The sequence below is a fragment of the Coregonus lavaretus genome (genome assembly GCF_964263955.1).
Source record: "Coregonus lavaretus genome assembly, contig: HAP1_SCAFFOLD_6141, whole genome shotgun sequence".
Lineage (NCBI taxonomy): Eukaryota > Metazoa > Chordata > Actinopteri > Salmoniformes > Salmonidae > Coregonus > Coregonus lavaretus.
In genome coordinates, this window is record NW_028160605.1 from 1 (window position 1) to 22137 (window position 22137).

The following is a 22137-nucleotide window of genomic DNA, read 5'->3' on the forward strand; positions in this document are numbered from 1 at the left end:
AAGAATTCATTAACCATTTATAATTTATACATAACCCATATAAGTTGCACTAATTGAACTATGCTGCTGCAGTTACATGATGACAGGTCTTGTCATTGGTGCACTGATCCAAGGTTGAGCTGCCACTGCTTATGGCAGAAGAATGACTCTTGCTAATTCATTCTGACCATACATTTTCATATTCCATGGCTTGCCAAGAGGAGTATTATCCTTAGCTTCAAATTCTTCATGATAAAAATGCAAAAACATATTTCTTATGTCACCCAAGCATGAAACTTAGCTGCATTCATTATGCTTCACTGACAAAAAGGGTTTTGAGAAAAGCTCCTATGTTGTTAGAACTCAAATACTTTGTATTCTTGCTCACATTCTTTGCAAGCTGTACATGTCAACAGTAATGCTTTCTTTGCTTGTTGCAGTCATTATAATAACTCTTCTGACCTGGATTGAAATTGTGTCTTTTTTTTATGGCTCTGCTATAATCCATTTGTTGTTTCATTTGTCAGGCTATTGATCATGGTGTGACCCTCTATTTGTTTTGTCCTCCAACACAACCTTGAATACAGTTCAAATACCTTGAGTACATAAAAACCTGCAACAGTTCATTAGATAGGCCCATTGAGATAGTACTGTTCGATATCTATGGATAGGCCAGCTTGCGTACGTTGACCTCCATCACTGCATCACTTACTTGATGTGTGGCACCTGTTATGCAGTAGTCCATTGTATTTCGTAAGTATTTCATATTGCCTATTGTTCATGTCCTGGACAGAGGTGTGCAGAGATGGATGACCCCTAGACTAGATGCCAGATGTAAGGGCTTAACTGACACACCCCCAGGCCTCCTAGGCACAGCTGTGGGATTCTGGATGCCTACAGGCTGGAAAAGGCCAATCCCATTTTAAATCAAGCAGAGGATTCCACGTAAATCCCTATGGACTTCCCATTTTGGATTAGGCACAGGAATTTTTTCTGAAAGTCCCGCTGTATTCCCATTCTGATTCAGGCACAGTTCTTCTTAAGCCTGTAGAGCTCACCAAAATAGACTCAGGCAGTGGAACTAAGCAACCTTGAAAGTTTACTCTGGTGGTGGACCGTGCTGGTATTTTTAGAAGCGGTGGCAGTCACATTGTTATGATGTATCATCCCTGAGGTATTCGTTGGACATGCCTTGAGTATTACTGTTAACGACGTGTATATTTAAGTGGAGTTAGAAAATATATTTCTGTTAACAAGTCTTCAAAAGTTACATCCGGAAAAATACATTCTTGAGATTTTTCAGATTTTCAGTTGACAGAAACTTCAGCCTTTCTGACCCGGTTGGTTGACCTGTTGAAATGTAGCTATGATTGTGTGGTGGTAATGAGATTATGTTTTTCTTTGCCTTTGATGGTCCAGACATAATGACTGAAACAACCCATTTAGAAGTGCACCCTCAGTTCTTGTGCAATCAGTATGGCCTACACTCAGCACTGTATGCACTTTCCCTGAACTCAGTATCTACTGTGTGGTGGAATATTTTGGTACATGATCTAACATACATTAACAATTTAACTTCATGCCATGCAGCCGTTTAGACGGGAAAAGAATCAAGCGGAGATGAGATGCTACACGTTTATAATTTCATTAGATCTAATACAATGTATACAATTCTCTCATAGAGTAAACATTTCTAAGGTAACCAAATCATTATTCCATGACAAGCACACATTCTTGCTGCATTTTCTTCAATGTATTTAAAGCATGGCCCTGTTCTGGACCACACACACAAGATCTTGACATGTTTAAACCCAGTATATAGTTAGGCTACACATGCAAACGTTACTTTGAATCTTTTTACAGTAGAATTAACAGGTAAAGTCCAAGGCAAACAGGAATATCCCTCAGAAATACAAGTACAGTAGAGCAAAAGTTAGAGATCAAGTAATATAGCGTAAGTATACACAGTTTAATATAGGTAAAACACTGAAGGTCTTGGATCCAAAAGGAAAACCAGGACCATTCACTTGAAACATAGCACTACTTTACTTAGAGGTAATATCTACAGTAGCACTGAAATGGAATGTACTATGCCTCAGATAGGCCTTAGACTTATGTATGGTGTTTTCTCATACAGTACATGACAAGTGAATATCAACATTTAATGTACACAAAGCACCCCTATAGTTTTTTGGGGTTTCATACCTCAAAATACTCTTGCTCGTAACTTCTTTGGAGATATCTTTCTTTCTTCATGTCACTTCATTGTGTTTGGAATACAATCAACTTATCAGCTGCAGTATATCCTTCTTCCTTAATACCATTTCCTATGTCTTTCTAGTTGGGAATGACATCAGTAGCTTTGTTGAAGATATGTGTAATTACGGTTTAGAACAAGGAATTTTTACAATGACAATTAAAATATTACCAGCTTTTGTAAGATGGGCTTTTCATTGGGGGCTGCTGGGGTGGAACTGCTCTTAGGTATTCTATGGGAATAGGGGATGTCATGTTGGAATGTGGTGGAAAGTAAGAGCATCCTGTTTCATTGAATAGCCTCAGAGAGCCAAAAATATGTTTTAGGGACTTGTCAATTGAGAAAAAGCTAATATTAACTATAAAGGCTCAGTTTCAAGGTTAATGGCCCAGCAGCAGGCAAAACTGGATGTCGGTTCAACCAGCCCACTGGGGATGTTTGTTTGTTGGTCAAAGCTTTCGTCAAAGTTTACCATGTGTAGGCTAAGTAAATCTCTACAGGTTAGTAATTAGTTCAGAAGATAAGTCATTGACTGAGGGACTACTAGGTAAACTGCAGCAGTATTACCATAAAGTATCCCCATAAATCCTTTGGATAACTTTGGCAGTTTTTTATTATATTTTTTTACAAGGAAGCAAGTTACATATACAATACAGTTGGCTAAGTCCATAATAATTATCTTTGGACCGGCTCATGTCATGTCAGGTCATGTCACACATCGACCCAAATGTCTTTGATATTGTGATTCTCAACGGCAATGTAGCACAGATGGTGTTCTATCTACTTGGTCCCCAGGCTGGGAGGTGTGAATGTTCAATGTTGTCTAATGAAATGAGATGTTTCTGTCCCAACATTTACTACCCATGGCAGCAATGACAGCACGACCATGATGAAGGGCATTGCTATGTGGGGCTTAGTTGGACTAGCAATGTGTTCAGCTGCTCTTGATAACAGCCAGAGGAAAGCCCTTGAATGATTTCTAGGCTCCTCTGTCGAACCAGAGGGGTATGTGAGAGAAAGAGTGAATGGTAAAATTTTACAGACACAATGTGGCTTTGTGAGAGTAAATCAGTGCAATACAAATGTAGCTGGGACTCTCTAGCTCTCTATCACACGGTGTCTCTATTTCCTCTCCCTCTAGTCTATCCACTCACATCTCAGCTGACAAAAAGAGCTGGCTATCATTTGTAGGAGTCCGTTTTCGGACAACCTGTCCTGTCCGGCACTGTTCTTTCAGTTCTTGAAAGAGGAAGCGGGACAACAGCTCCCCATGTCCGTCTGGTTTACCCCCTCGGCCCTGTCCCCTCGCCTCGCTCTACATGAAGCTCACTGTGCCTGTGTACTATTAACACTAGTAATGAACGTCCAGGCGAGATGAATCCTTCCTGGAGTCAATTAGTAACCCAACTCTCTCAGGGGAGGATTACGTGCACTATCCATTTCTAGAAATGACAAACGACCGACCTCGCTGAACTCACTGATCTGACTGTCATGTATTCAAGGGTCGTCTTCTCTCCTGTACTCCCTGTGATCCACAGCTTTAGCCTGAGTCAGTCAATCAACCAATCAGATCATAGATCATAGCCCCAGGGAACCAATTATGATATTTTCCTCCCATTTGCAATACAGTACAATCAAATCGCTGTAGGGATGTTAACAGTCTTATCCATGTAATTTATGTGGAAGGTATGATTGGCAAGGTAGGTAGAGCATGATGCACCAGTAAGTTTGTCAACATAATAATACAAATCAATGATTCCTTGGCTCATATACTGCTTCATCGATGATGTCAAACCTGATAACTGGCTCTGCCAGAGTAAAAGTCAAGGGTGTTCACTTATTGATACTGGATGGAGTCCATATATGACCAGGATGCTATCTCTCGGTGAGGTTTCTAATGTTATTATATAGACATCTGACGTTTCTCAGAACATTTCAGCTAGCTAGCAATTACAGAGGCTGTCTAGAGCGTGTTTTTTCATCATGCAGTCACTAAGTCCTCTTCTCTTATATCCATAAGAAGTTTTCACTACCCACACATGCTACTATGCATGCAAAGTCACTACATTAGTCCATAAAACAGTCAGGAAGTTAACTATAGTAATGCTCCCACTGATATCTGTGCATTTACTTGTATGTTTTATTTAATCAATGTAGTAAAAACGTGGAGATATTTTGCCACTAGACAGTATTTGTGGTCAGTCACACATTTAGGCCATTCTAAGATTGTCCACCTCATCTGGGAGTTTGTATCTCTGTCTCCTTCTAAAAGCAATGCCCCAAAAAGCACAGAAAAGAACAGTTGGTTTTTTTGGCACAATGAGTGTATAGCACCACTATAAACTCCACAATACTGCCAACAATCAGTCTCTTGGTTGGAAAGAAATCCTGTATATAGAAGCATATTCATACAAACATGAGAGCAGCAGCACTGGCGTCTTAGCACTTCAGCCCCAGCTGGAGAAACAAGATTATCCTATCAGCAGTGTACAGAGTTCTGAGCCCAGCTATGCTGCCAGTCCCCCTGGACAAATAAGCCAGAGAGAGAGCTCCCAGTCAAAGAGAAGGGGCGATGCGAAGAGGAGGGAGAGAAGGGGGGGATAGCGATAAAGCACATCTATTCTCGGCTCCTCTCAGAGGTACAGTTTATTCTTTCAAAAGTAATCTCTCTTTTCACTTCATGTCTCCAAATGTTGTGAAAAGCTGCGGTTTATCATCAATTGGTAATTCAAAGCAGGGAGACTCTGGTTGCTTTCTCTCTCTCTCTCTCTCTCTCTCTCTCTCTCTCTCTCTCTCTCTCTCTCTCTCTCTGTCTCTCTCTCTCTCTCTCTCTCTCTGTCTCTCTCTCTCTCTCTCTCTCTCTCTCTCTCTCTCTCTCTCTCTCTCTCTCACTCCCAATATTCATTATCTTCTACAGCTGCTGCTAAATGGTCGATGGTGAGCCATATTAGGACACTTAACTCATGCATAAAGTTTTTATGTTTTTTGTTTCAAAGATGCTAAGAGATGGAAATCAGAGTTCAACTAGACTAAACAAAACCAATGTTGTCCTGTTTTGAGAAGAATGTTAACAGGGGGCCTGTTGTTTGCCACCTGTTATTTAAAGCAAGAGCCTGCCTAACTTCACAGAATCAAAACACACACGTGCTCAAAAAGATGCATACAGACTCACACACGGAAACAAACAATAGTAAAATTCAACAAGTACCGTTGGCCTCAGGTGAAGTGAGGCTTTAGGGTTAAGTCCTTTCCTTCCATAGTTGTAACTAATCAGCACAAGTAGAATTTGGCTGGCCCTAAACCCTGCCCTCCCCCCGGGAGCCCCGCCGGTCCCCTCCTCACTCTCTCATGGTTGCAGTCATTAGCTGGTGGCAGTCCAGTTCCCCCCGCAGCTCCAGGGGCCCCGGCAGCCTCATGCCCGTCTTCTGGTCTACACACCAGCACTTTCCCCGCTGCCCGTCACGCGCTGGCTGGCACTGTAGACACATGAAACAAGACAGGTATCACTCAGAAGCCAAATGGCACTTGTTGCATGATAGGAAGTAAGAACACATAGTTGTTACTGTAGGGATATGATATAAATAGATGGCATAAGGCAGGGGTCCCCACATACATTCAGCCTTGGTTGGTCATAGTTATAAATAATTTGTACACTGCAAATTGGGTGCAAGAATCCCAAACAGATATAGTATTTGACAAAAACAGAATCATTTCAAACCTTGATTACATTGCGATACGATCACATATGCCTCTCTATTTATGCATGGGAATACTTGGGAACAGATTTTCTAAATTAAAATCACTTTGAGCTGATTTCCTGGTGACTTTATAGTCTTTTATGTCTAACAACTAAATATATATTTTTGGCTCAGAAAACTTCGCTCAGAAAAACCGCGGGGACTCTGGCATAAGGTATGCAGTTTGTTATAGCACTTAGATCCTGCAAAAAACAAACACTTTTTGTCCCCCTCGGACATCATTGCACGCGCGATAAAAGAGCGCAATATGTACTGCAATTATTTTTTTCCCATGTTGCACGACGCTCCTCAGCTCAGAAACGAAAACTAAAACAATAACAACAGTGTTGGGTGGCCAGTTGCGATGTTTCCCCCTACTGCGGATTCCATCTTTAAGGTACCTTAAAATTAAAACCTGAGGTACCTTAAAATTCAAACCACTGTTATATTCGACATTGTTCCCTTAGTTATTAACTTTTTCTCAAGCCCCTCAATCTCAGCAGTGTGAACATGGATCAATGTAATAGAAACCGCAAGTTGGATGACTCACAACCACTGAATGATTAGTATCTCTACATTGCCTGGGGTGGTTTTGAAACAACCCATCAGCCTGGCTCAACTTTCCTATTGAGATTCCTCCTGTGCAATGAAAAGTTGCCAGATGACCTCTCATAACCTTAGTTATGCTCACAAATGGTGCCGTAGAGTTCTACCATAGTGCAATTATAGTTAAACAGTAAACAGATGCCTTTGACACACTATAAAGAGCAGACAAGGGTACTTTAACTGAGTTACACAATCGAGCCTAACCCCAGACTCTGATGCCCTTGGCAGGGTAAGCCTTTCATCACTGACTGACTCTGCTACGCCTGTTGCTTTGTAGCGTATTCAGCTCTACAGAGCAACAAGCCTTATCTGACTCCATGTTCTAAGATTCTTCCCAGTCTTATCTACAAAGTTGCCCATTTCAGACATAGCAAGAAATAATTCATTCGAAAAGCTAATGACATCCATCACAGCAATGAAGCGATTACTGTCAAACATTTTAGGTTAACCACTGTGTTGTGTTGTACGTACACGGTTCAGCTCGATTTTCCTTTGATAAATCACTTTGCTTGCCTGAAGATGTGGAGTCTTGGCAGGAGAAAATGCTCACATAAAACAATACTGTTACACGCACATTTTGTGTTTTGGCTAATAGAGCCGTTACGAAATTAGACGGGATTGTTTGCGCAGTAAAACAAGTGTGTTCGTATGTGCCTGTCTGAAACCAGACAGAGTGAATGACAGACGATCGGATCTCCCTTGCTAAAGACCTTCTCCACAGACTACCTGGATAAATGTCTGCATCCAAAACGGCACAATATTCCTTATAGTGGTCTACTTTTTTGGTAGTGCCCAATAGGGCTCTGGTTAAAATTAGTGCACTATATAGGTGATAAATAAGCTGCCATTTCAGAGTACGTCAAGGATTCCTTCATGAATAGTGCATAATATAGATAACAGTGTGATAATGACTGCTTGTTAGTCGACAAACCTGCTTGGCATGGAAGTCTCCGTTCTTGTCACAGTTGGGTATGGGGATGCTGCAGTGGTGTAGTGGTCCCTGGAGAAGTGGGTATACTCTCAGTATTCACCTTTTTTTTTTTTAAGTAGTCCAGAAAAAAGCCCTGTTTTAGAAACAGTGACATGTAAGACTATGATTTAGTTTACCCAAAAATATGTAATTTCTACTTGCACACTATTATAAAATGATCATGACTTGATTAGGAGCAGTTTGTAGTTACTACTGGTCACAAGAGCAGCCTGGATGAATGTAAAATGTATTTATCATGAGGCAAACAGGAAATGGTGTTTCGATTATTTTTTGCACATTTATTTAAATAAAATACTTCAAATCTGAAGGTGACAATGCATCCTTGTTCATATTGCTATATGCTTTGTTTTGAACATGTTCATTTACCGGTAAATCATTCAACAAAATATGTTACAACAATATTTAGTTAACAATTAACAAAAATATATGCATTAACAACACATCAACAGTGATATACTCTCTCAACCCAGCACTGGGTTTCTGACCTTTGCTCATACTACAGTATATTCCAGACAAATTTGCTTTCTGCAGGAGCTTTCACACTGCACTGTCTAGAACGCACCGAAGAGGCAGCACGATGGCTCTTCAACCAGGTCCTTGTATATTTTCTAGGATCAAACTTGGAAGTTGGTGGGCCGTTGATATTAATCATCATCAAGTTTGATATGTTTGAGATCAGAAGGACAGCCCTCTTGTCTGAGCTTATATTGTTCATAAGGCTAAAATTCCTCTCACACTCTGCTGTACCGACAGGGAATGTTTTCATACAGTTCATAAGTGGTTTTAGGTCCTTGGGCTCACTACTGGGCTCTTCCAGTAGGTCCCGCATCCCATTCAGTGCTTGGTCTGTGCACAAGTTAAATCGCTTGCACAGTCGCTTAACTTGTTCTTCACCATGGCGGATGCTGGGCTTTGATGGCCACTTACTCTGATCAAGGATGCTGAGGTCCATGATGGTCTCATCTTCAAAAGACAAGCGTTTCTCCAGATTGTTCACAAGGCTTTGTAAGAACTGGCCTGGATTGATAGACTTCAGCTTTGCATTTGTTTTCAGGGCTATAGACCGATACTCCCCAGTCTGTTTTGCTTCTAAAGCCTCACTATATTTCTCACCTGGACTCTCTTTGAATGACTGGATCACTCTGATTGAGCGTTTCAGCAGATGCTCTGCTCTGAGGAGCGTTATAGAACGAGACTGAAGCTCCTGTGACAGGAGACTTAGTTCATGGAGAGTGTCGTACATGAGGCCAAGGTCACAAATGAATTCTGGACTTTGAACACGGTCTAACAAACCTCTGTACATCTGCCTCTCTTTGGTGGACCTCATCTCATCACTGCAAGCATTTTTAAAGTGCTGCACAAGAGCTCCCAGGGATGTCCAAACAGCACGAACAGTCCGAAAGCTACTGGCCACCCAGCGTACATCCAAGATTCTGCCAATGCGAAGAAGTTGTGAGCCTACTTCAGCTGCTGCATTAACAAGTTCACGTTCATTTTTGTTTGACACACTATACAGAGAGTATAGCTTCTGGATAAAAGTTTTAAAGTGATTGACAGAGTTTACCTCATCAACTGCATCTGACACAGCAAGTTCAAGTCTATGGTTCATGCAGTGCCATACAAAAAGCTTTGGGAATCTCAAAGTCAGTCTGGTTGCTACTCCTGACTTCTTTCCTAGCATGACACTGGCTCCATCAGATACAAATGTTACCCAGTTTTCATGAAGCCACTCTTCTGTAAAGCCAGCATTAGTTAAACAGGTGAGTAACGCCTGTAATATGCCATCTGCTCTCTGATTTTCCAGTTCAACAAGTTCCAGGAATATGAACTCAGGGCTTTCTTCTTGAATTGATGCTTTAATAGAAACTGTCATGACAGCTTTGTGACTTAAAGAAGATGCCTCGTCAATTAGGACAGCTAACTTACTGGATGATGCTATAATGCTACTGATGATTTTGCTCTGCATCTCACTAGCAACATGTTGTATTATTTGTGTTGCACTGTAACGTGAATGAAGTATTGAGCCCATTTTTACACCATTCAGTTCCTGCAGCTCAATGAGGCTCTCATGGTCAGAAAAGGGTCGGTTCTTTTTGGCCAGATGGTAGGCTGTTCGAAACACAGCTTCAGTTTCCTTCATGTAGGACTCAGTCATAGTCTCCACTGCATTCTCAATGGCAGCTTCTTTCTGTTGCTCTGCCACCTTCACAGCCTGAGTGTGGGCCTTGGACAACGCATGTTTCCTCACCTTATTTCTCAAGATTGACAAACTTGTTGTTCTACTTCCCTGGCCAGACACTTGAATTTCAAAGTTCATCCATTCTCTTGAGAGCGATACACCTTGTCCTTGCTCCTTGTCGATCCCAATGGAGTTCACACTGCTACAGACCAGACATCCTGCGAAGCATAAACAAACAATGTAACTACTCCTGTATCCACAGCTGTACGTGTGCATGGTCCTTTACACACACACACACACACACACAAAGTTATCTGTGCCCACTGTTTCAGAAGTTACCCAAACTAGCAATCTACCTAAACTTACCCAATTTTTTGTTTTTGGATCCCAACCAGGGGTTCTTGGATTTGAAGTCTTCTGTTTGTTTAGCACTCCACAGGTCTGGCCAGTCATTATTGATGTCTACAGACAACAACAAAACTAATTATGCATCTCCCTGTCTCTCTCTCTCTCACACACTTACACACACACACACACACACACACACACACTACTGTGATCACAATAGTCATCAGCAAGACATGGGTCCCCCTCTTTACATTAACAATCTGCATAACCAAGTGGAAATATTTTCAGCAAGTGAAGCTGAAGCATACAGGAGATTAGTGAGTGAAATACTTGGGAGAGTTTATTTAACAAAAAAACAACAAATTTAACACAAAATGTACAAAATGTTATATAACAGTAGCATTGTAAAAAACAAACATGGATACAGACAAAATAAATAGAAGGGCAATAAAATAAATAACATCACACAGAAATTCAAAATGAGGCTTAATCTGTCAAAATCACCTTTTGTTACAGTGTGAGGCTTCACTTTTCAATAAACTGGAGATGCAATTTACTGCCTGTGTGTTCTGACCTGGTGGTGGTAGACTGGATCCTTCTCTATGCTCACACTGACTTGCCTGGCTAGCTCCCGGTTGAGAGCTGCCAGGGCTGCTGGTTTTAGGGGTGGGGTCTGCCTGGGCCTGATCTGGGCCTGATTTGTGCCTCTTTACAAAAAAGTCTGCAATATCTCCCTTCCTTTTCATGGTTACCTGTCCCTATACAAAATAAGACAGCCTGATTAGACCTCAATATTGTTTTAGGCTGAATCTTAAACTATTTGTCCCCATTCTTGTGTTTTAACTTACTTAAAAATCAACTACCAGCTTAGCTACTATGCAATTAAACTAGATCATATAGGTTAGTTAGGGCTAAGTAACTTGGCTAATGTTATAATTTAGGGCTTAGTAACTTGGCTAACGTTATAATTTAGACCTTTACAATAATAAACAAGCTTCATAAACATTGAGATAATCAGTTTCATCAGTCTGGTATGAAATTCTTATGAACTGGGTTGATTAAACACTTACTGAAAACCAACAATGCCCCGGTTTCCCCACATTATCCCAATCTACGTAGCTAGCTTCATAACGTTAGCCGACTCGCACTAACTATTGGCGGCAACATCTCTTCTCCTCTAAATGTGCAGTCACTGGCAATTTGCCAGTAGTTTAAAATAATGATTCATTTGGAAACCACCTTAAAACTTACCTCAGAATGATGTCTTCCATCAACTGGGGTGGCACACCGCCGCTTGTGTCCTTTCTTCATCCGTTGTTTGGTCTGCTGCCGTTATCGTAGTCAAGTGGCACCGGCACCTGAGTTTTTTTTTTTTTTTTTTTCACTGGCACCTGAGGTATTAGCGATATTTTCCTCGGCATGACCCGCCCTACTCTGCCTCTGATTGGCTCATCAGTCCTCATGCCTAAAGTTAACCAATCTAATCAGTGAAAGCAGCGAGTACCAGCCAATTAGAGGCAGAGGAGGGTGGGTCATGGCTTCACTATCCCCGAGGAAGAAAATAGGCAATCTGACTCACAGATATTACTGAATGATGCGCATCAGGGGGGATTTAGAAGTGGGTATACGCAATGCTGACTGAAAAATAAGTAGGTATACGCCGTATACCAGCGTATACCCTGGACTACACCTCTGGGATGCTGTAGAGATCCTCGTGAGTGCGAGTATTGGACACCAGTCTGTCCAGCGCTCTCTGCAGCTCAGCACGACATGGAGCCTGAGGAAGACAGGTGGAATGAGTTAGACCTGTGTTGGTCTAGTAACTAGACTCAACTAGACTCTAGTTGAAAGTTATGGGGTGACATTTTTTTTAAATATCCAGCACCTGCTCAAAGACTTTAAATGTGCGTATGTAATATTTTCCTATACGTAATCTTTATGTGTAATCTTTTCCTATACTGATGTGAACGGTGGTTGGTGCTCTCACCAGGGCAGCCTTTGGGTCCTCCCTGGCGTTGTTGCTTCTCTGATTGGTGGATTTGGCGGGGTGGCGGGCCAGGGTCTTCTGGATGCAGCGCTTGTCCTGGGGACTGCAGCGGATGTTGCTGTTATTGGGGTGCTCAGGGATGATCTCATCCTGTCTCTCCATCGCTGTGGGACACACGAGTTAACATTGAGTCACAACACTACAAGTCACAGACATTTTACTTAAAACGTTATTTATCCTGCAAGTCCCATCAATGTCAATATACCTCTTTTACAAGGGAAACCTCTAGAGCTATAACCTACACAGAATCGCAATCCCAACCCGTCGCAACTCATACGTGTCGCAACTCATACGTGTCACAACACAACAGTTAAAACAATAGACCATGCCATTTTTGACAAGATTCTCTGTCAATTACACCACCTCTCAGAGACTTTATGCAATTTGTTGATTGCATGAAAATGTATAATATAATGTATGTCATTTACAGTATATCACTGATCTGACCCAATTTGGACCTCAGCTCTCTTGGTCTTTGTTTAACCACTGGCACCATACTTCTGCCAAGGAGAGCTATTGATGCATTTTAAATTACCACCCCCTCTCTCCTCACTGCTTGCCCACCCATTGTGGCCTGTGCCACATTTACCTTACAATAATCCTCCAGTTCTTTGGCCCTGCAGACAGCCAGCTGTTTCCTCAGGAAAGTGCACCCCCCTCCCCTACAGCAGAATAAACCCTTACTGTGCCAGATGGAGATTGTAAGAGGGTATTTTGCAGTGTCACGAGGTGCCGGTGGGCAAACGTATGGAGTGTGGAGGGCTTTACAGGGTAGGTTGGTAACCCAAACAAGTTATTCCCCCACCAACTGTTCTTTGCTGATCTGGTTGTGACCTGTGGCATTTCATGGGTTGGCACTGCAACTATAGCACCCAGAGCCTGGCCGTGAGCTTTGTCTGTCAGATCACTGGAAAGATCAAAGCACGAACGGCATCTCATGTCAGCGTTGCTTTTGGGAGCCTACTTTCTCTCATAGTCAGATCTTATGCAATGTGAAGGCATTGCTCTCTCTGACCTTTCCAGTTTTCCAAGGGAATTCACCCTGTAATTAGGATTAAATGGCAATTAGCTTTCAACAGGTTTTGTTGTGAAGTTATTTTTGTTATTGAACAACGGATAGACTAGCCTACTCGTGAGGTACGGTGACCTTTGCCTGTTTCAGACTTGGGGTAAAGGGTTTTGCCTTTAGCTATTCTAGTCATATTTTAGTCATGAGACGAGTGGTTTACATTTCTATACTGTACCTCTCTACATGAGGTTGAGGTGAGGGAGTTGCTCTGAAGTTGATTGACAGGCTGTGCTCTGCCGACCGGGGGGAAGTGTCTCTGTTTGTATGTTTTTGTTGGCCTTACTCATCAGCACTTTCCGCCAGACCCAGCACGACTTCAGCTGTTTTCCCGTCTCCCTGTAAATTGTTCTTTCTCTCTTTTGCCATTTAGCGGTTTGCCGAATCCATGCTCCTTTGGAGTGCCATTTCACACAAGCACAAAATTATTTAAAAGTGGGTCAGGGGTGCCATGTCCTGTTTGCTGCCACTGCTTTTCTCTGGGGAGGAAGCTGCTGCTTCATTGTGTGGTTTCGGGAGGACTGTATCAACATCTCAGTTTCAAACACAGACAGGCTTAGGCACAAGGCAGGCTGCTATGAGGAAGAATAGAAAGGGGGGACGCACTCCAGGAAAATAATCCAAGTATAATCTTCTTTTAATAAAAAATCATAATGTTAAATAAACAGAAAAAAAGCCAGGGCCAACCATTTCAGCTAGATTCCTTTGTCAAGAGTTACGATGAAGAACACAAGTATGGACAGTGTGCAGTATGCACTCGCATCCAAGCCCAGCCACAGGTGCATAGCCAAGATAAAGAAGGACTCGATTTTAAGACTGTTCTGATAAAGGTTCTATGATTTCCCTCTGTTTTGACAGCGTTTAAAAACCAAAGGCCATGAACATGTCAACAGGGAGGTTCATGTAAAGTTAATGTGTGTTCAAGAGCATCTGGGTCCCTCAAACCATCGTCATCTTCCATCATATCATTGAATTAGCGCAGACTAGTCTGCAACCGACCGAGTTGCAAACCATTTTTCAGTACTTTGCTCTGACTTAACCTTCTTCCAATGAGTGTTGGTGGTGCGTTCCCACTCCCAGCCCCCAGCCCACAGAGGTTCAGAGAGTGGCATGGAACACCAATGTTCCAGTTGCAGCTGTCACTGGGAGTCTGGATGGAGCATGTGAACTAGTCTCAACACTGTCCTGGGGGACATGTATGGCTCCGTAGGCTGGACTTTGTTACACTATATAGTATGTCAGCTAGCGAGATGCTTATCGTCAGCCGTCATTGCATCAGTGGAAATCTGGGTGAGGAGACAGTGGGCGTTTGGCACCCTTAAATGTAAATAGTGCACGTTTGACACAATTTGTCTCCCACTGCATATCCTATGTCAACTCATTGCTCTTTATGTAAGCTGGCATTAGCAAGAATGTGTACAATGTGTTTAACTAAAGTGTTACCCTCCACTTTTTTAGGGTATTTTAAGCTTATTGGTCCATAGAAAAGTGCTTTGTGTGACATATTTCTATACTGTAAAATAATACATGTGGACATCATTACAATAAAAAGGGCTGTGTTCAAAACTGCCCTTCCCTTTCTTTCTTCAACTTTCATTTGACTTCCTGCTAAAACCATGTAGCAGCCATAAATAGAGGTAGGTACCCCACAAAAGTGGGCCAAAATGAATTATCCATGAAATAAGAACTGAACCATAATTACTGGTAGGTATGGGTTGTTTTTGCTCATATACAGTAAGAATATCCCAAAAAACTGGATCATGCACGAAAATACAACAACAAAAAACATTACAGCAAACACACTACTCATGCCAATAGTAACATTGTTCATAGTGATTAAGCACATTTTAATTGCAGTATATTTTAGTCTCTGGATCATTAGATAAGTGAGTCATTGAATTAATAAATTACATGTTTAGTGTGCAAACTGTGCATACATACATACAACAGGCTTAATTCAAAATTAATGAACGATTGTTCAAACAATGCACCATTGGCTGAATCCCCTGCCAGATGTTTGTAATATCAGTGTTTGCATGGGATGTTTCCAAACAAAGCATGTTGCTGCGGTTGCTGTTTAATACGTTCACACATGAACTCACACAGTTTATGAGGGACTTTGAATTCACTGTGCTCCGAGGATTAGGCGTATTTTAATTTTATGACCAGCTAGTGAGCGCTCATCATCGCTCTGTGTTGTTACTCAGCATCAGTTGGTTTGTTTGTGTATCTCTGTCTCCACAGCTCCAACACCAGGAGGGGGTCCTAGATCCATTGTTCCATGGAGGGAGCAATTAGCTAATCACATTTACTGAGTTCTGCTGCAAATGGGATAAATACTCAAAGTAAACAAATAATAAGGACCAAAACATGTCATCAGGGACATCTGCAATTGGTTTGCCCTATTCCCAACAGATCCTCATCGGCCACAGAGAAATTATTTAATCCGTTTCAAAATTCCAGTGAGCACACAGACAAGTGTTTTCCTCACATCATAAGAAGAACAGGAGTTGTGGATGGTTGACAAGAACAGATGGTTGACCAGAAGTGCCACCGATAGGCCAGCCTAAAATGCAGATACTCTACATACAGTACATCAGACACACGTATGTAAGCTTCAAACCAGCATGAATGGCATTCGCAACACCTTATGACAGTAATGACTTTTCCATTGACATCTGTATCTGCTTGTAAATACTATACGTTTCTAAGTTTTAAAGGTTAGTGAAGCATTTGAATATGACACCAAGGGAGACCCAGTCGGAATGTTTGAATGGATTTCAAGCCCACATAACAATTTCTAAGAATTAGAATTGAGAGAGCGTTTCTAAGAATCTGGTTTTAAGGAACTGCATTAGACCTGCAGGACATGATAATATGCAGAATGTATTCTAGTACTTACAGTTGCTATGGAAATTGAGTTTACGAATACTGTAGCTTTCAACTTGATTCAATTGAGAGGACAATCCAGGACATTGTATCCATATGTATTTCACAAAGGAAAGTGACAGAAGGTGTACAGTAGATTGCATCTGGACATGTATTCATCAGATTTAAATGGTCTGTGCATCGGTCCATTGAAATGGTAGGCTAGCTTTGAGAAAAGTTTATTTACAAAACGTAGGAAATGTTATATTGTCTGAGTATTGACCGTTTGATTGGGATATGAGGGAGCATTGCAGTCTCTTGGACTGCTGCATGATGGTAGTATTTCATCTGTACATGTGTTGTTAATTCAGAATCAGTCATACACTTCTCCCTACGGTGTCCTTTTCTTTGGGAATCCGTAAAATATTTTTTTAAACCCTCTTCTATTTTTATCAGGCACGTTCACTGTTGCTAGGTCTGGGGCAGTGCGGGAAGCGTCTCAAGGAGATGTACCCCTCGGTTTAATAATGGATAAACCTGGCAAATGTGCCACAAAGGAACTCGTATACTTGTGGCTTGAGTTTTTCTCTTCCTACCTCTCTCTTCCTCTCTCTCTGTTCTCTCTCTCTTTCCCTTTTCTTCCTGTCTCTCTGGTGCATGGGGTTTCAAAGGCGTTGCACTGAAGTGTTGATGTAAGACTTATTGAGTAGGGCTACTTTGCTTTATGATAGGACCCGGGGGGGGGGGTCAACCAAAGCGCAACACTGAGATAGTGGGATTCCAGAACATTGAAAACAAAACGTCCAAACATTTCGACACCATTTAGCATTTCATCAATCGCTGACACGTTTTGTTTTCAATGTTCTGGAATCCCACTATCCCAGTGTTGAGCTTTGGTTGACCCCCCCCCCCCGGGTCCTGTCATAAAGCAAAGTAGCCCTACTCAATAAGTCTTACATCAACACTTCAGTGCAACGCCTTTGAAACCCCATGCACCAGAGAGTTTGTTGAGAGAGTTTACCAGAACTCCCAAACCGCTTAACCTTCACACTTTAGCCCACTTCTGCTTCAGCGCTGCTCGCCTCAAACGGACAACATAATGGCATGGATGGCGAAGTTATTCAGTAAACAATGTTCAGGGAAAAACATTCAGCCAGATTAAGCAATGCAGAGGACGGTACGAAGCCAAAACCAAGACAGTCAACCTTTTATCATGCACTAAACAGCTTTCCCCCTCTCTCTGATTCCGTTTAGTCAAGCAATGTGCTGGCCTAACCTAGGCTGGCCTCGCTCTAAGAGCAGAAGGCTCTCATTTCTGCTCTGGCAGCAAGCGTGCCGATGAGCTCATCCTAGCGGAGCTGGACGGTGCGCGATGCGCTCCGAGGCAGGGGGGAGAGGAGCAGCAACTCACCCAGGCCCAGGGGGAAACAGATGCAGCAGTGCTAGAGACGACTGGAGACTTGAGTCTCTGGAAGTGCATCTGAAATGGCAACCTATTCTCCCTAAAGTAGAGCACTACTTTTGACCAGAGCCCTGAGAATAGGGTGCCATTGCAGACGCAGCCTGGAAGTTGAGAGCTGTTCAAGTCTGTCCAAAGTCTTGCCTTGCTGTGCTGCTTGGCACTGGGAGATAGTTCACTGCCATTACCAAAAACCATTTGAGGTCCCGGCAGCAGTGATGCTGGTGGAAGAAGCAATGTTGGAACAATCAGTGTGGATGAGATCTGGAACAAATGAGAGAATTGCTTCGTTCGCGGTGCGCTTTTACGATCGCTACCAAACTTATTTGGCATAATGGAAATCGGCACTGTGAAAAACTGCCTACGAGTTTCCCCCTGCTTTGGAAGGGAAGAGGAGGAACAGTTTCATCTGCTACAGAAGAACAAAAAAAGAGTCTGTTGCCATCTGAAGAATAAGATGGAACAGGAATAGCAGATAAGACATACAGTATTAGATGTTAAAGTGGAACCAGACCTCTGCTGCTGCAGTAGGAAGAAGAATGTGACTACCGTAAGAGGAAAAAGACAGGAGTTGAATCAAGATGTCTGCCGAGAGAAGTGAACAAGACATCTCCAGTAAAAGGGGAGTCAGTCAGTCAGACATCTGCAGTGCCAGTGAAGAGGAGGAGGAGGAATGGGGGCCATGAAGAGAGTGAGAATGAATTACTGATTGCAGAGAGATCTAATAGCCTGAGACTGGCCACACTCCATTACAGAGTCATTTCATACAGGCAGACAGGCAGCTTTTATTACCTCCTCTCATTAAACACACACACACCCACACACACACACACACACACACACACACAAACACACACACACATCCACAAACACACACACACATACACATGCATGACCACCATGCTGAGATCAATAACAGGAGACACACAGAGATGGACATTCATTCACACATATGGTGCATACACCCACCAGCTACATCAATACACTCATGCATACACTCACAACTACATACAAATACACATATAATGCATTCTCACACATTCACATTCAGTTCACACTCACACAGACACTACATGACCAAAAGTATGTGGACACCTGCTCGTCGAACATCTCATTCTAAAATCATGGGAATTAATATGGAGTTGGTCCCCCCTTTGCTGCTATAACAGTCTCCACTCTTCTGGGAAGGCTTTCCACTAGAGGTTGGAACATTGCTGCAGGGACTTGCTTCCATTCAGCCACAAGAGCATTAGTGAGGTCGGGCACCGATGTTTGGCGATTAGGCCTGGCTCGCAGTCGGCGTTCCAATTCATCCCAAAGGTGTTCGATGGGGTTGAGGTCAGGGCTCTGTGCAGGCCAGTCAAGTTCTTTCACACCGATCTCGACAAACCATTTCCGTATGGACCTCGCTTTGTGCACGGGGGCATTGTCATGCTGAAACAGGAAAGGGCCTTGCCCAAACTGTTGCCACAAAGATGGAAGCACATGATCATCTAGAAGGTCATTTTATGTTGTAGCGTAAAGATTTCCCTTAACTGGAACTAAGGGGCCTAATCCGAACCATGAAAAACAGCCCCAGACCATTATTCCTCCTCCACCAAACTTTACAGTTGGACTATCCATTGGGGCAGGCAATGATCTCCTGGCTTTTCCAAACCCAGATTTGTCCATCGGACTGCCAGATGTTGAAGCGTGATTCATCACTACAGAGAATGCGTTTCCACTGCTCCAGAGTCCAATGGTGGCGAGCTTTACACCACTCCAGCCGACGCTTGGCATTGCGCATGGTGATCTTAGGCTTGTGTGCGGCTGCTCGGCCATGGAAACCCATTCCATGAAGCTCCCGACGAACAGTTCTTGTGCTGACATTGCTTCCAGAGGCAGTTTGGAACTCGGTAGTGAGTGTTGCAACCGAGGACAGACGATTGTTATGCGCTACACGCATCGGCGGTCCTATTCTGTGAGCTTGTGTGGCCTACCACTTCGCAGCTTAGCCGTTGTTGCTCCTAGACGTTTCCACTTCACAATAACATCTCTTACAGTTGACCAGGGCAGCTCTAGCAGGGCAGACATTTGACAAACTGACTTGTTGGAAAGGTGGCATCCTATGGCGATGCCATGTTGAAAGTCATTGAGCTCTTCGGTAAGGCCATTCTACTGCCAATGTTTGTCTATGGAGATTGCATGGCTGTGTGCTCGATTTTAGACACCTGTCAGCAACGGCTGTGGCTGAAATAGCCGAATCAACTAATTTGAAGGGGTGTCCACATACTTTTGTATATATAGTGTACGTACGTACGTACACACACACACACACACACACACACACACACACACACACATACACACTGAACACACACGTAAAAACACATGCATACACATACAAACCCACACACAGAGCACGGATACGTCCATACACACACACGCCCAGCCATACTATCCCCACAGTGCAACTCTCTCTGACCGAAACCTTTTCTGCTCTGTCTAAGGCAGAAGGTGCCCTTTTACTGTGTACGGCCGGGCGCAAAACAGCGGGGGGACTGTGTGCTCTCACGTCAGGCCGTGCGTGACGAGCTGGTGTGTGTGCTCTGGGCCGAGGCTTAGCGGAGATTAGAGCAAACAAGCAGCACATTGTCACACCCTCCCCAGCTCAGGTAAGAGCATGGAGCAGGAAGAGAGCACTCTGGCCCAGCCCCGGCACCCTGGCCCTCTTAACTGCGTATGGTCCAACCGGACCGGCTATGATCCAACATGAGAGAGGGAGAGAGAGGGAGAGAGAGTGTGAGAGAGATGCCAACCAGTCCGCCAGGCTTGATTTACAGTTACATCCTATTATATACAGTACTAACCTGGAAAACGACTGAGGGTACTGTTGAGGTGGCGATGTTCTCATACACACACATGTCCTAATTCTGGGTAGGCATGCCAGAGCGCCACTAAGAATGTTGAGTACAGTAGCCTAAAATACAAGATGGAATGCTGGACCACAACAGAAGTAACCACTGAAGAAAATAAGGTGGGATAACATAATGCAGCACCCATTTTAAACGGAGGGTGACCACAGTGATGCCACCTGCACATACAGCCACATCAGTGGACAAACGTTAAAGATACCGGTAGCCCGCAACCATTCCTTCCCTCTTGTCTCACCTGAGTTCTCTTCCACGTCCCTCTCATTGGTGCACACTCCCTGGCCATGCATGAGCGAGTGGAGGGGCCTCTCCACGTTCCGTGGCGGGTAGCAGCGGAGCCCCGTGCCGCAGCGGGGCGAGTAGACGCCGCAATGCGCCCCCTTGGCTAGGGCGCAGGTGGGGCAGCAGCCGCAGCCCGTCTCCCTCACCGTCTCTTCACAGCTGCCATCAGGCAGCTGGCAGCTGGCCAGCCGCTCCTCAGAGCACACGGGGCAGCGGATGGCCTCCTCTGTCAGGCACAGCGTCGCCAGCGAAAGGGCGCCCACCGCCCACAGGCCCCAACAGGGCGGCGCTATAGCCGCACCGCCACCTCGCACCATGGCAGTTCTGAAGGCGTGATCTCAAACCTTTGCCCTTGATTTCTCTTGCACTTTCCCGCAGTTCGTTTGTTAGTATTCCTGCTGTTTCTCTGCTCTCTCACCCACAACTGTTTGGTCTCTGCTTTAGTTTTGGAGGGTAAGGAGGAGGAGGGAGGTCGGATGGAGGGTTTGGTCTTTGATGTTGCCCGCTGGTTGGTGTTTCGGGTGGCAGGGGTTTTGGCAGGAGTTGGAACACAATGCCCCTGCTGTTTAACCACGTCTTTTCTTACGCTGAATTTCCTAGTCCTAGGATGTTGGGAAAAGAATGCAGGTAGATCAAAGAATGTTAAATATCTAGTCCTTGCTCTCCCATGCGGCGAAAGTCTTTAAGTCTTTGAGTCGCACAAAGTGGTTTTTCATATGTTGGGAAGTAGAACAAATGCACCAACGGATGTCCACTGGTCTATTCAGGTGAGTCTTTCTCCCTTCAAATAGAATTCACACAGAGCCCATGAGGCCTCTTATAGTGCAAAGACAAAAAGTCTGTTTGCCAATGTCCAGGTGTAGGGAAGGGGCATCAAAACACACGTTTTTCAAGTCGAGTAGCAATTTCCTCTTCCACTGGTGTGCAGTGCAATGGGTTGCTCCTGAGAATGGCTCTACACAAGTGGTTCCTCTTGGAATTTATACTGCTGGCCAATGGACACGCCTCCTTCTTCAGGGGGAGAGGAGCTGAAAGGCACAGGGAAGAAATGCCAGGCTAAAGCGCTCTCTCTCTCTCTCTCTCCCTCACTCTCTCTTTTTCTCTTGCTGTCTCTCACTCATGCTCTCACACACAGACACACACATACTCTCTCCCTCACTTTTTCTCTCTCAATCTTGAATGCTCACACAGAATTGCAGGGAAGAAAGACTGGGCTGAATCACCCTCTCACCCGTTCTTCCTAACACATACACACACACACGCGTTCACTCTCTATACCCACTCTCACTTTTTCTCTCTCTCTTTCCCTGTGTTGAATATTCACACAATGAGTATTTCACTTTTTGTCCCTTAATAACACAGAATCACAGGGACAAAATATGTAACTAAAGCCTTTTCCTCTCTCA

The 22137-nt window shown here is 43.6% G+C and overlaps 2 protein-coding genes across 2 annotated transcripts in view; one reads left to right on the plus strand and one right to left on the minus strand.

The window, feature by feature from the left end:
- Nucleotides 1-1607: 1607 nt before the first annotated feature.
- Nucleotides 1608-22137, plus strand: part of LOC311121631 (uncharacterized protein) — a 32569-nt gene continuing 12039 nt past the window's right edge. The window contains exon 1 of the mRNA XM_084196093.1: nt 1608-4875. Coding sequence (XP_084052219.1) covers nt 4809-4875 — 67 coding nt within the window. The 5' untranslated portion in view covers nt 1608-4808. The remainder of the gene's footprint in view (nt 4876-22137) is intronic.
- Nucleotides 5542-21048, minus strand: LOC311121632 (insulin-like growth factor-binding protein 4; the record flags this gene model as incomplete). Its single annotated transcript, XM_084196095.1, has 5 exons — nt 5542-5712; nt 7511-7559; nt 11786-11874; nt 12085-12248; nt 20688-21048. 5 exons carry the CDS (start codon nt 21046-21048, stop codon nt 5575-5577), a joined length of 801 nt encoding a protein of 266 aa, XP_084052221.1. The 3' UTR covers nt 5542-5574.